General features: G+C 44.4%; 1 protein-coding gene and 1 long non-coding RNA gene across 5 annotated transcripts in view; both read left to right on the plus strand.

The window, feature by feature from the left end:
- The window catches only part of LOC128760350 (paxillin-like), a 28,352-nt gene extending 18,168 nt beyond the window's left edge, over positions 1-10,184 (plus strand). The window contains exons 6-10 of one of the 3 annotated variants that reach the window (XM_053867687.1): positions 4,172-4,330; positions 5,397-5,570; positions 6,686-6,767; positions 6,845-6,993; positions 8,237-10,184. In XM_053867687.1, the coding sequence (XP_053723662.1) occupies positions 4,172-4,330; positions 5,397-5,570; positions 6,686-6,767; positions 6,845-6,993; positions 8,237-8,503 (831 nt within the window). In that variant the 3' untranslated portion in view covers positions 8,504-10,184. The remainder of the gene's footprint in view (positions 1-4,171; positions 4,331-5,396; positions 5,571-6,685; positions 6,768-6,844; positions 6,994-8,236) is intronic. The other 2 variants (XM_053867688.1, XM_053867689.1) reach the window with 2 other exon arrangements.
- Positions 10,185-12,146: 1,962 nt separating this feature from the next.
- On the plus strand, positions 12,147-13,577 carry LOC128760683 (uncharacterized). 2 transcript variants are annotated; one of them, XR_008414859.1, is made up of 6 exons: positions 12,147-12,246; positions 12,389-12,458; positions 12,530-12,586; positions 12,822-12,871; positions 12,965-13,024; positions 13,101-13,577. It is a non-coding gene; the product is annotated as an uncharacterized LOC128760683 (long non-coding RNA). The 2 variants fall into 2 exon arrangements; XR_008414858.1 differs by lacking the exon at positions 12,965-13,024.
- The last annotated feature ends 46 nt before the right edge of the window (positions 13,578-13,623 follow it).

Genomic DNA, 13,623 nt, shown 5'->3' on the forward strand with positions numbered 1-13,623 from the left:
GTTTGTGTGTTATAAATGCTACGACACTATGATCCACGTAGTCAGCATCCCCTCTTTCAATGAATCACGAGTCAGTTGACCTTTCGGTCGTGGATGAGTCTGCGGTGGTCACCAAACCCTCCACTCTATCCATAATTCCTCCCATTGCTTCAGCAGAGATTGCCCACTCCTGTTCTTCTTCGCCTGCTAGTACCCCACTGCCGTTAGAGCTGCATATAGATGAAGATGGTTCGACAGCAGCAGCTTCCTCAGTTGTGCTCTCATCTGAGAACTTTCAGAAAGATGACAGCCTCGCATCTGAGTTCGCTCATGTGGAAAGCCTAAATGTTAGCTGCAGTTTGAAGCCAGGTCTTGTTGATATGGAGAACTCTGATTTGCTTCACCTATCTCAGGTCGCTAAAGGTGCAGCCTCTAGTCAGCCGACTAACATTGGCAGGAGTGCTAGTCCCATCATAGTATCCAAATGCTTGAGTCCTGTAACTGTGACTAATAGCCCACCAAAAATTCAGCCTGGTTCACCTACTGTGGACTCATTACCAAAGGCCGCTAGTCCAGTCACTCCTCCAAGTCTTTCTAGCTCACTACCAAGTAGTCCCGTGACAGTCTCTAACATTTCCAGTCCTGACTTAGTGCCCAGCAGAGCTAGTCCCGTGCCAGTGCCGAGACTGTCAAGTCCAGTTCCAAAGTGTGCCAGTCCTTTAACTATACCAGTGGGTGAGATGGCTATCCCCAAGAGTCCTGTTATTGTCACTAAGAAATCTTACATGTCCAATAGTCTCAGAGCCTCCCCAGTTTCTGCCGCCGAAAAGCAGCGTGGTGACGTAATAAATTTAACATGGCCCTGTCGAGAGCCTCTCCTGGATAACGCTTTAGATCAATTGTTAGCTCGTGAATCCCCTCAGCTTGACGAGAGCCAGCCACCTGCTTCTGTCATAACTGGGGATGAAGATCGCTCATGGGAAGACGAGGACGGGCTCTTCCCTGAGCTCAGTCGAGAGGGGACTTTGACACCCATGACTGAGTCCAGCTGGATTGATGAGTGCTTCACTCCCTCCACCTGCCCCGGGACACCAGACGCTACGCTGGAACTGCCCACACAGCAGCCGTCTGCTGTTGAGCGGGTCTCAGCTTCAGGCCAAGTAGGAGGCACATGTCAACTTAACTCTGAAAATAAGATGGCATGATGTTGGAAAAGCTTTAAGACACCATGCAGTCACTGTGTGATACAGGCATGTGGCACTTGATCAGTATCTAGGATGAGTGGCTATATTGCATGAAGGTTGAAGCAGAGAAACTTATTTTGGGAGGAAAGAGAGGAGTTTGATGAAGATATTCTGTGTGGTTTGATGCATGTAGTGCCATTGCATAGATATTGCGAAACGCCTTTGGTGCTCCCTGCAGAGACTTGTGGCTGATGTTGAAAGCTTTGCTGAAAGGATGTCTGTGCACGTCTCTACTTGCATCACCCTGCTGGTGTCTGGCTCTGCTCTGATGTGTGCAAAGTTTCTGAGGGTGATGTCACGAAACCTCCGTTAAAAAGGTGTCATGATTCAAGACCAAGTTAGGGTATTAGGCTGGACTTCTCTGCTTGAGCTGCTTGAGTTTTTTTTTTACTTCAGAGGAACCGTTTTTGCCCAGTGATGCCTGGCACGTGTGCAGTGCGTAGTATGATTAAATCATTCCGTGGTGCTTTTTTGTCTGCCTTGTTTGTGATTTCAAACTCTGGAAGGCGTTGTGAAAATAAGAAATCTTTCCCTTACTGGTTATTGTCTCCAGCTGAAGTCGGTAATACGACGCACCAAAGAGACCACGAATGTGCACCCAATGTACAGGGAGGGAATGTTGCGACGTAAGATGGGACCAATATATGTGAATAAGAGCAATTCTCAAGATAGGCTGATTGAGGAGCTGCAGGGGAAGCTGGGCATTGGCAGAGTGGAGCGTCCACGTAAACAGCAACCAGATGATTGGATGACGGAAGGCGTCATTGTGATGTCAAACCCCCAACGAAAGCGGGAGGAGAGACCTGTTGATAAGGTATAGACTGGGGCAAGTATTGGGCCCCTCCATCAGGAGTATACTGTACACTGCCTGGCCAAAAAAGTGGTTATTTAGCTGTAAGATTTATTTCCCTACAGTGTTTCATTAATTTTCACCATGATCTTTAATTGATTTTTGGGGAGTCGGGCCATTGCACAACGCCCTTGTCAGCACCTCCCAAAGGTTCTCCATGGGGTGAAGGTGTGACCATGCAGGGTGTGAAAATGATGCACTTGGGCCTGACCAACTTCAACAACCTCATATCCAGTTAGCAGCTTTTTCTGGCCAGGCAGTGTATCTCTATTGTCCCACCAACAGTTCTAGCCCTCCAAATACTTCATTTGAGTTCCCTTCTTCTTTCTTATTCTTTTCTCTTCTTTGTTGCTTTATTTCTTCTTCTTCCACCAGATCATCATCCCTCCTGAATCCCCCGCCCCAAAGAGAAAAGTCATCCCCCCCGCACCATCTCCCCCAACTCCAAAGAAAGCCCCTCCAGTAAAGCAAACACCTCCACCCCTCCCTCCTCCCCCTCCGACTCCTCCGCCACCCAGAGAACCCACTCCTCCGCCCCCCAAGGAGCCTACTCCTCCCCCAAAAGAGCCCACACCTCCTCCCGTCCCTCCATCACCCAGTCCCCCTCCGAAACCTGTCACACCACCACCGCCTCCAAAGGTGTTTGTTTCAGTGGGGTGTCAGACGGAGTATGACCCGCTATACGACCCAAACCAGGCATGGTCCCTCCCCCATCCTCCATCAGCTCATATTTTGTCTCATCATTTCAATGTTCTATTTGCTTCACACTTTCTCAACTCCAACTTTAATGTGAAAGCTGTCATTACCTATGTTATTACTGGCATCTCTAGAGTTCACTCGTCATTCCAAAAAATGACATGAAGCTGAAAGTAACTTCAGGAATATTAGTCCAGCAATTTATTTTTCCCATACAGTAGAGGGCATGTTGCTCTTTTGTCATTTATTGATACACTGCAGTCCTACTGATGTGTACTGGAGTCCATGTTCCTTCTCTATCTATGACATCACTGTGGTTCACACACTACTTTTGGAAGATTGGATTATTCTTGGTTCTGGACACATCAAGACTGCTATTACACCACTTCTATTGTCAATGCCTGAGATGTCTGATCTCACAACAAGTCTTTAAATACCAGGGATCAATGTGAGCTACTGAGCGTGCTCGCTGGTGACTTGCTTCGTATCCGCAGAGTCGTGTGTCTGTATTTATTATTCAACTCAGGAATTTGTCTCATCATTAGGTTTGTTTTTGGCCTCCGGTCACCACACCAGCTGAAAATAAGTCGCCTCTTTAAGCTGCCTGAAATCCAGCCAGCCCAATTTACAAGTGCTGCTTGCATTCGTCCCCCCTCCCCAATTCTAATTCTGACGTGTGGTGGCGCCGAGCGTTGTGTGTCCTGAAAGCAGCTCAGAGTTTAAGAGCCTTAAGGCACGTTGAGTGTCAACCCCTGTGGTGTTCCTGTAACACTTACTGTCTGGCCTTGCGCTGGAATGAAGAACCTGATCTGCTGTGTGACAGCGTAGTTACTGCCGCACTCATGGAGTCTCCCTTAGGATCAAATTAAGAAGCGCCTTTCCCTGCTGTGACGAAATAGAAATTATAATTGACGCTTGACACTTTTCTCTCAGTGACAGGAAGGTTTGCCTGGCTGCATGATAGAGGAAAATCTGACATGCATTGACATATGGTGCTGCAGTTACATAACAATAGCGAGCAGAAGTGCACAGCACGGTGCAACATCTGCTGTTGCAGTTTACTCAAAATGAATCTCAGGTCAGTGCCTGTCAAGCTCTTTGCAGCCAGCAGGTTTCTCTGGCTGTATTCACGAGGCAGCAGGCGTCATAACAGTGTAATGTATGAGTCATTGTAGTGGTGTTAGCATTAGTGACCCTTCATCCAGTGTTCATGTTTTAAAGTCCAAACATTGGCATGATTCACCTGTCATCTGTCAAAGGCACATAGGATAATTCTTTGTTACAAGAACAACTATTACTACGACTGTTATTAGTAGTATTATTTTTGTCTACAAAAAGCAAAAGTTTCATTTTCATAATCATTGTCTTTCAATGTTATTAAATGCGTTGCCATCTCCTCTAGATCCAGTCACAGGGAAAGACCGCCCCCTCAGGTCCGCCCAAACCAGCCAACAAGCTGGACAACATGCTGGGCAGCCTTCAGTCCGACCTGAACAGACTCGGGGTACAGACTGTGGCCAAAGGTGTCTGTGGTGCCTGCAAGAAACCGATCGTGGGACAGGTAAATGAATGGTGGTGGCAAACAAGCTGATTTAGGTAACTTTCTGCTGTTGGCCCACCATCAGCCATCTGCTTGCTTGGTCAAAGCCGTTTTTGATGTCTACTTTAATGGAGTCATGAAACGTATTGTAATATCATTAACATTATGTCTCTGGCCAGGGTTTTTATGTAAGACAGTCTTTTATGAAGGCTATATGAGGAATGGGTCAATGAGAAGATGGACTGTTTTATCTTCATAAAACTTTAAATGTTTTTAACGGATGAGGTTTTCCAGCGTTGGAAATCTGTGGTGACTTGATTTGGGTAAATGGTGATTTATGGTGTGTTGCTAAACTAACTGCTTCTGTCTGGAGGCTAAAAATACAATCCTCTATCTTCTGTAAGGCAATAGTAACAATAATAGTATAATTTTATTTTGATGTGAAGCTACTCTATTAATATGTGACATTGGATTACTGAAGAGGAAAAATCTGGTCCAATGGGACCGTTAAACATTTCATCTGCACAGACAGATGTGATGAAGTTTTTAGCTCACCGGTAACATGATTTGCTGTGCAGTCTTCACGACAAGATAGTTTGAAACTCAACCAGTTGAAATGAAACAAGATTAGAAATGCAGAAGTGTTCACCTCCGCCTCGCATCTCATTTCCTGACGTGATAAAAAGCGGCCTACAATTTAATCTATAAAACAACTTGAGTCATGCCGTGTTGGCTCACAGCAGTAACAAAGATCCCTGCCAGGATTCCAACTCCCAATTAAACAATGGAGCAGCTGAAGGATGACAATGCTAAATCAGCAGTTTTTTTCTTATTAGCTCTCATACAGTTCATAAACACATGTTATGCATCTCTTTTATATAGAAGCACGGTTTAAAATCAGGTAGACTGAGCTTTCCTGAATTACACACCTGAGATTTTTCGCAAAGCTTTGATTAAAAAAACCTGAATATGTCCATTCAAACACCTTTAAGTCCTTCTCCATCATGCTTGAAGGCTGCAGCTAACTTTTTCCTGCAGTTTCCTTTCATCTCTTCTCACTTTAATCCTCCGCATGTCCCCATTCCAGGTGGTGACTGCGATGGGCAGGACGTGGCACCCAGAACACTTTGTGTGCACCCACTGCCAGGAGGAGATTGGCTCCAGGAACTTCTTCGAGCGTGAGGGCCAGCCATACTGCGAGAAAGACTATCACAATCTCTTCTCACCACGGTGTCACTACTGCAATGGACCCATACTGGACGTCAGTACTGGCGACACACACTACTCACATTGGTACAGGGGCTGGATAATAACATTTATTTATTCAGGCCTAATGGATTAAGGCTGTTACTGGATCGTGACATGTCAGAAATTGCTTTCCATTCTCAGACACTGACACTGAGACCTTCCTACGCACGCACGCACGCACACGCACACACACACACACACACACACACACGGAAATGACCTTTAGTTTTTCTTCACACACATACATGTCCCTGTCTCTGCAGCTATCATGTCTAACCTGTCAGGGTTCACTCTTTTTCCACCCACATCAAAAAGAACACGCATTCACAGACACTGCCAGTGGCCATGAGAGGGAAGTAGTAGATGGACTTTAACCTGGGGAGAGGCCAGAAATGACTCACTTGCCAAGGTTTTCTTACTCATCCCCAAGGGTGTACTTGACACACACACACACTCATATGCCCTCAGGAACACACTGTTGATATATCACTTCTCTCTTTCGTGCTTCTCATAAACAATCACTCAAAAGGTCAGGCATAAACGCAATTCATGAATGGAAAAAAAAAATCCCTTCAGACTGTGATGTATCGTGCTGCTTTTATAAATGAACTATATTTCATTTTTGTACGTTAATGAAATGAAAAATTTTAGTCACTTGTTACAATATAGGAGACATATAGATTTTAGTAAACTATTTTTTAAATATATTCAGCTCATGGTGATATGTTTAGATTTGCAATTTAATATTATATTCATGGGTTCCTTTGACATCTGTTGCTCAAAAACACATTTGTTGATTTCAGGGAGTTAAAACTATTAATCTCTATGAACCGCAGCCACTAAAACATACTTCAGATCAAGATCCTTGAAACACAATAGTTTGGAACGTTCAGCTTTCTGCAGCAAAAGGGTCGATGGTTTTTGTGTAATTGTTGTTCGTGGGCTTTGTCGCCCCCTACTGGCGAGGTGTGCGCACACGCGTTTTGCAAAACCAATTAAAAGCAGCTACAAGAGTATTAATATTGCGATCAGCAACTTTAATGGAAATATAACCACCCATCTTAATAAGATGAAGTTGTTGACTTCTGCAGTCATTTCTACTCTTTTGATGAAATCTGGTGTTTACAGAAAGTAGTGACGGCGCTGGACAAAACATGGCATCCTGAGCACTTCTTCTGTGCACAGTGCGGAGCGTTCTTCGGACCAGAAGGTACAAATGTTTTTTTGTGTGTGTGTGTTGGGATTAATCAAATAAAATCACATGACGATGAGCATTGTTTGCCCCAGGGTTCCACGAGAAGGACGGGAAAGCGTTCTGCAGGAAGGATTATTTTGACATGTTTGCGCCTAAATGTGGGGGTTGCACCCGAGCCATTTTGGAGAACTACATCTCTGCTCTCAACTCTCTGTGGCACCCCGAATGCTTTGTCTGCAGGGTGAGTTCCCACTCTCAATATGTCTCACTCGTCCTGCTGTGTTTCCCATCACCATTCAGTAACATGGTCTAACATAATCCATAGACTGGTCATGTCTGTCATTCTTACCTTCTGATATACATGCACCCAAATTTCTGAAAAACTGCGTTCAGGACAAAGACAGCAGTATAGGTTTCCTGTATTTGGACATATTTGCTCAAAATAATAGTGTTGGATTGGAGTTACTTGTTATATTGTCGCGGACTGAGCGCACATTGAAGCCTCTTTCTTGACAGTCAAGCTTTGGCGGTGCTAGCTCTGGTGTAACGCTGAGAGGAGGAGGGTGCATTGCAAAGTATTTCAGAGTAAAATTGCATCCTATAGCTTCACTTCTGGATCGTAAAATGCAATTTTTCTCTTTTTATTGCAATCGTCAGCAAGAATGGATGCAGTTTATCAATATTGAAAAGCAGCCAGGTGTGTTGTTTTTTTGTTGAACATTTCATTGAAAATAACCCTTTGTCCCTGCGCCCAATTGGTTATTTTCTGTGTTTTAATTTGCCTCTTTTTTATTTTTTGTCCTTCACAAATTTGAGGACTGGAATAATAAGGACTGAAATAAAAAAAAAATCTATAAAAAAATCAATAAATAAAATGATAACAATAACAAACTAAATTCTTGACAGCTCCAATATGTGAGTTCTAACACTTGTACTAATCAAAGTCAACAAACAACAGATGTGTTCAAAAAATAAATCAACAAATGAATATTGAGTAGAATGCACAGGTTGTCTGATGACGTTATTATACTTCATTATACTTCATCATTTTGTTGCTTTGAACATTTGGTCTTTTTGCCATGTTGTATCTGTATTAAATGTAGGTCAAAGGAAGCTGTTCTCAACACCAGAGTGGCCCATAATGTTCCCAATGTTCTGCTGTTAGCATGTTGTTGAGCCTCTTCAGAGTCTCTGAGGTTATTCTGCAGAATGTTCTGGACAGTGTCTGTTCTGTTGGGTTGTTGGAGTGAACAAATGTTTGCATGAGGAAAGCATTATTGGCCACTCTGCTGTTGAGAACAGCTTCCTTTAGAGATACATTTAGAACTGATACAACTTGTGGAATACATTTGCCATTAATCGTGAGTTAACTCAGTTTTGTGTGACAAGCCCTAATGAAAATACAACTTTGTTCTGTTCCTGACAGTGGAGTTGCTCAACAAGTTTGTCTAACTGACTGCATCACCTTGTTTCCTGCTCACCAGGAGTGCTTCACACCGTTTGTGAACGGCAGCTTCTTTGACCACGAGGGTCAGCCGTACTGCGAGTCTCACTACCACGAGCGCCGCGGCTCCCTCTGCTCCGGCTGCCAGAAGGCCATCACCGGTCGCTGCATCACAGCCATGGGCCGGAAGTTTCACCCGGAACACTTTGTGTGCGCCTTCTGCCTGAAGCAGCTCAACAAGGGCACCTTCAAGGAGCAGAACGAGAAGCCTTACTGCCACGGCTGCTTCATCAAGCTCTTCAGCTAGAATCTGTTTACTGGTTCATAGGCACATGTGGGTTCAGTCTGGCAGCACATTTATCACAGGCTGACTGGCTTTGAATTAAGACGCCGGTGGGGCAGTCGGCCCTCCAGCCAGACCTTTCAGGTTTGGTTCTCATTTCTGATCGAGATGTTTTTAACGGAGCCCAAAGAGATTTTTCCTCTAGAGTATCACTCATGCGTGAACAGTTCTGTGTGTCTGTAGCAAAGGTTTTGCATGTGTCACAGCTCTGATTTTGGTTTTAGACTGTTTTTGCATGGAGCTCAATTATGGCATTTACATTGGCTCTGCTTGTTTCCTTAAGAAATAGTATTTTTTCCAAGTGAAAGTGCCAATTTAGATGAACAGGTGCGCAGAGATGCTTGCTCTCCTAAAACTTCTGGGTAAACACAGATCTCTTGATGAGACTTTTGAAATGTTTAGTATTGTTTTTATTTTTCTACTGTCAGGTTATTACTGTGCTTTTCCAACATTTCTACCATCTCTTCTCTCTTTTAGTCGAAAGTAGATACCAGAAAATGACTGGAAATGTATTTAAATGAACAAAGAATATGGTGCAATTTTATGGCGGAATGTTCAGGTTAACTGGTGATTGGACTACATACGTGGCACTCATTTATGATGAGGTTCTATGCAGGTTTATTCTCCTTGGTCACATGGTCTGCCCCGAGTGCATCGACCCGGAAATATATTTCTGAAATTCAACTTGCCTGCTTTTATTGATAGATAGCGATGCACAGCCAGGTTTATCATGAACAAGAGTTCCTAGTTCCTTGGTTGTGAATTGCAAACAGCTTTATTTTCAGGGTAGTTGACTCTGACTCACTCCTGTTGCCACTCCGAATCAAAGTTTATACACAGGGTGTGCTAGAGTTTGTGTGACAGAACTGTGTTCCGTCAAATGTTTTTTAAGAAATCTATATTTTTGAACTGCTCGGGTTCACATTGATATGCAAAGAGCTGGCTCTATTGGCAACACAAGCTAATGATGGATCAGTCAATCGCCAGTTCTGGGATCAAACCTCGGTCTCCATTTTTTAATAAGTGACAAAACAATTGTTCACAATGTTTGCTGATTAAAAAAAAAAAACATTGTTCTTGTGCCAAATATGTTGATGCAATAATGTCAGCTACACTGGAAGCTCTCTGGTGATTTCCTGTGGCAGTGATCTCCAAATGAATTGCCTTTATACACTGTATCCGATGATATGTTGAGTAGCCAGTTCATTGGGATAGTTTGGGATAATCTTGCCTAAAAAATATCTAGCAATGACTTTGTTCTTATGCCAGTTTGTCACAGAAAGTGTCAAGGTTTTAAAAATTGCCTGCTAGCTTTAACAAGACAGGTTTACTTTGCTTGGAATATTCTGTGGTATTCGCAATTTTTTTCTCCCATATAAATGTTTCTTTTGTTTCGGGCTCTTTACAGGTGGCATAAAATATTTAGGTCATAAGCGACCAATGACTGAAATAAAGTTAAGTTTCTCGTTTCCGGATTTGTTTTTTATTTGGTTGTCCTCACCTGGTGCATTCATGGTTGTTTAACTGACATTTAGCTTGATAATAACAAAGATGCAATATAAGGAACAAGTGGATATATAATCAATGAATTGATATTAAATTGTACACCTTTTTGATCCCTGGATTACGAACTAAACATGTTAAAGCAGACTCCACATTTCCGTTTCCAAGAAACAAATGACTACCTCTTCAAGAAATGCACCGGAGCCGTTCTGGACTCAGAGAGCGTTCAATCGGAACTATAGTGGCAGTGCGCTATTAAGTGTTACTCAAGCGGAAGTAAATGGCACACAACCCCCAGGAACTAGAATCCAGTGGAAGATTGACTTCTACACTAGATATATTATTTCAGCACATTCCTCATTTGAAAAGTAATATTCTTTTATTCTCTGTCAATGTCTCAAATGGAGCGAAGGCAGCTGCATCGACAGGTTGACCATTTCCTTTATTTTTCATTATCAACTTTCAATCTACTCTGCGAGGCCCTTGATTGCAAAATAAACCCTCTTTTATCGTCATCTGTATGAATGTGAGACACATGAGCAGGCAAATGGATCTCTTCGGTGAGAAGACAGTCCCACTTTGATTCTGTTGTTGGTGAGGATTTGGAGCTCCTCCCCGAAATCAGACACACCTGGCGTGTTGTTTAACAACTCGAGGGATCTCAAGTCTCTGAGCTTGTGAAGTTCTAACAGGTATTTGCTCACCAAAAGTTCATATCGTAGCTTCAGGCTTTTCAGCTTGGGAAAAAGCTGTGGGATATCAGCTGTGAGCGCTCCCAAACCCCACGGTCGAGAGTCAACATGGAGGTGGAGGAGCTCTGGCAGCCTCTTTCCCACGGCGGTCATGTCCTCAGAGGATATCTTTGTTACGCTGAGAGCAAGATTGGCCACAGTGGCAGGTAGAAGATGTGCGTAATGACTGACAGGAGGGCCTCGGACCACGGTGAGACTTGACAGATGTGGGAGGTCCTCCAGCCAAGCTTTGAGAGTACAGGAAGACCACATGAAGCACCAGTCGTGTGGCGCGTAAACGACAGAGAGCTTCTTCAAGTTGGGCACCAGTCTCATCACATCACTGGGCAGCGAATCGTTGCTGCAGTCAAGGAGCTCTAAACTGGTCAGCACCGGGGCGCCGTGACCCGTCTGAAGGAAAGCAGGTCTGATGTGGCAGTGAGCGGCGTACAGCTGATCCACAGGCGTCAGTGACAGGTGAGCGAGGCTGGGCAGGCAGGCCAGTAGCGACTGGATCATCCTCAAAGACTTTCCAATGATTCCACAATGGTGACAGGTCAGAGAGGACAGGTTTCTAAATTGTGAAACTGCAGCGACGAACCTATCCACTCGAGTGGTTTGCAGAGTGACGTCACACAAACTGAGACAAGTTAATAGTTCAGGCGTGGACAACACTGAGGCGTCCAACTGAATCGAAGACTGGCACCTGGTTAGAAACAGGCATGTCAGCTTCGGCAAGTCTCTCAGATGTCCGAGGTTCTGCTGGATGTTCCGGTCCATCACCAAGGTGTTGAGCTCCGGGAGAGAGTCGGCCAGATGCTTCCACACCGCCGTTTTTCTGCTTCTGACCACCGCAGATGTGACTCTTCTGCGCCTCAAAGTGCCCCAAAACTGGCTGTTGTACGAGCCTCCATTCGGGCCCAGGACCAACACCCATCCCTTCCAAAGCGATGCGTGATCCACAAGTCTCTTGAAATATTTGCAGCACACCCGGACGTTGTGCTTGTCCTCCACAGACAGGTATCCAAACACGTTGGTCCACACTTCAGACGGGAGCGACAACTCGCCCATAGTCTTCAGAGTCGCACGCTCTGCCAAAGCCTACGAAGTCAAAGTCCACTCACGACATCTCATGTGCCGTATTTCACAACACGAGACTTTTCACTGACGTATTTACCACGCGATCTTCGTCTTCTTCGGTGGTTTCTGAACTGAGCTGCACAGCGCAGCCTGTGGTGTGGAGGTATCGTTGCAGGCATGCTGACCGACGCTTGAGTTGGCCAATGATATTTGAGCATCAGTGATCCTTCGTCTGTGATTGGCTCTTTGTGCGTATAAAGTCGCCCTCTTGCCCTCGCACTTCCTCTTTGTTCAGCTACTGCACCAGTACATGTGCATTTCCGCGAGCCTTCCAGTTAAAGCGGTGGATCAACAAATTTAATTGACTTAAGTCACCGTATTACGGTTCTCTCGGTGAGTTTTGTCGCCGAATATGCAATCAGCGTTGTATTATCGATAGTTCTAGCTTTAGCGGTTAACCATGTGCATTTGCACGTGACTCGATGTTCATGCATGGATTTCTGTTCTAACAACTACCTCTATCTCTTTGTAATAGACGCAAACATGTCTGTTAACGACGTCTGGAACTTCTATGAACACGCCTTCACTAAGAGATCCGTGAGGAGGTTGGTTGAATTTACAATTATTATTCGTTGAAACTTCTTTAACACTGGCCGCACCCTTTTTTTCCCTTAAGATTCGTTTTAACGCAACCCACATGATCGCCTGACCTGGATCATCGCCAACCATAAAGGTGAGTTTTATTAGTGTTTGTGCATCTGATCTTAACTGCAGGAAGGTTACACTGCAGCGTGTTCAGTGCTGTATTGTCGTTCGCCTGCAAACATTGAATTGTTTCCCGATATCCCTCTTTGTCAGTGTCTCCGACAAGCAGGGACGCAAGGTTTCAGACATGTTCACCTTTCTAGCTGGGATTGGTAGAGCCGCAGTGTCATTATCTAACGGCAAATTCTGTCTTGTCTTTGCAGATGTTTTCACGAAGAACTAGTTTCTCACTGTCGGCGCCATGACACTCTCCGTAAGTGGTCTTCTCCCCTGAGAATATTCCAGATCAGTTGCAGGAAAGTTACAATGCAGCTTGTTCAGTGCTGTGTTGTCGTTCCCCCTGCAGACACTGAATTGTTTCCAGCTATCCCTGTCTGTCTATGTCCCCGACAACCAGGGACGCAAGGTTTCAGACATGTTTACCATTCAAGTTTGTATCAATAGAGATGCGATTGTGTAACATCAAATTCTGTTTTTTGCAGACCTCTTTCACAAGCTACTGAATGTATATGCCATGAGGATCTTGGAGTAAGTAGACTTGTACCCCCCTCAGTCCCCAAACGTTTTTTGTCGAGTAATCTCCTGAAATGTTAGATTGTCCTTCCCTGCACGTACATACTTTTCAGACTACGTAGCTTCTTTATCTGTTAACCTGGAAGACAAGATTCGAACTGGGTTAATTTGTTCTCAGACTCCTGCTCCAAGCTCAAGATGCCATTGTCAATGCAAACCTTGACAAACGTGTTGTATACCAGTTGCAGGATAGTTACAGTGCAGCTTGTTCAGTGCTGTGTTGTCGTTCCCCCTGCAAATACTGACAGGTTTCCAGCTATCCCTGTCTGTCTACTTCCACTCCGGCAGCCAGGGACGCAAGGTTTCAGACATTTGTATTGTCATGTTTAAAATCTTTCTCATGCACGTGTCTTGTTTCTTACGACTGCTTGAATTTTGGCTTTTTTTCTGTGCAGGTCTGTCCTGGTTTTCCAGTGTCCAGCCGAACTTATC

This window comes from Synchiropus splendidus, chromosome 6 (genome assembly GCF_027744825.2).
Source record: "Synchiropus splendidus isolate RoL2022-P1 chromosome 6, RoL_Sspl_1.0, whole genome shotgun sequence".
NCBI lineage: Eukaryota > Metazoa > Chordata > Actinopteri > Syngnathiformes > Callionymidae > Synchiropus > Synchiropus splendidus.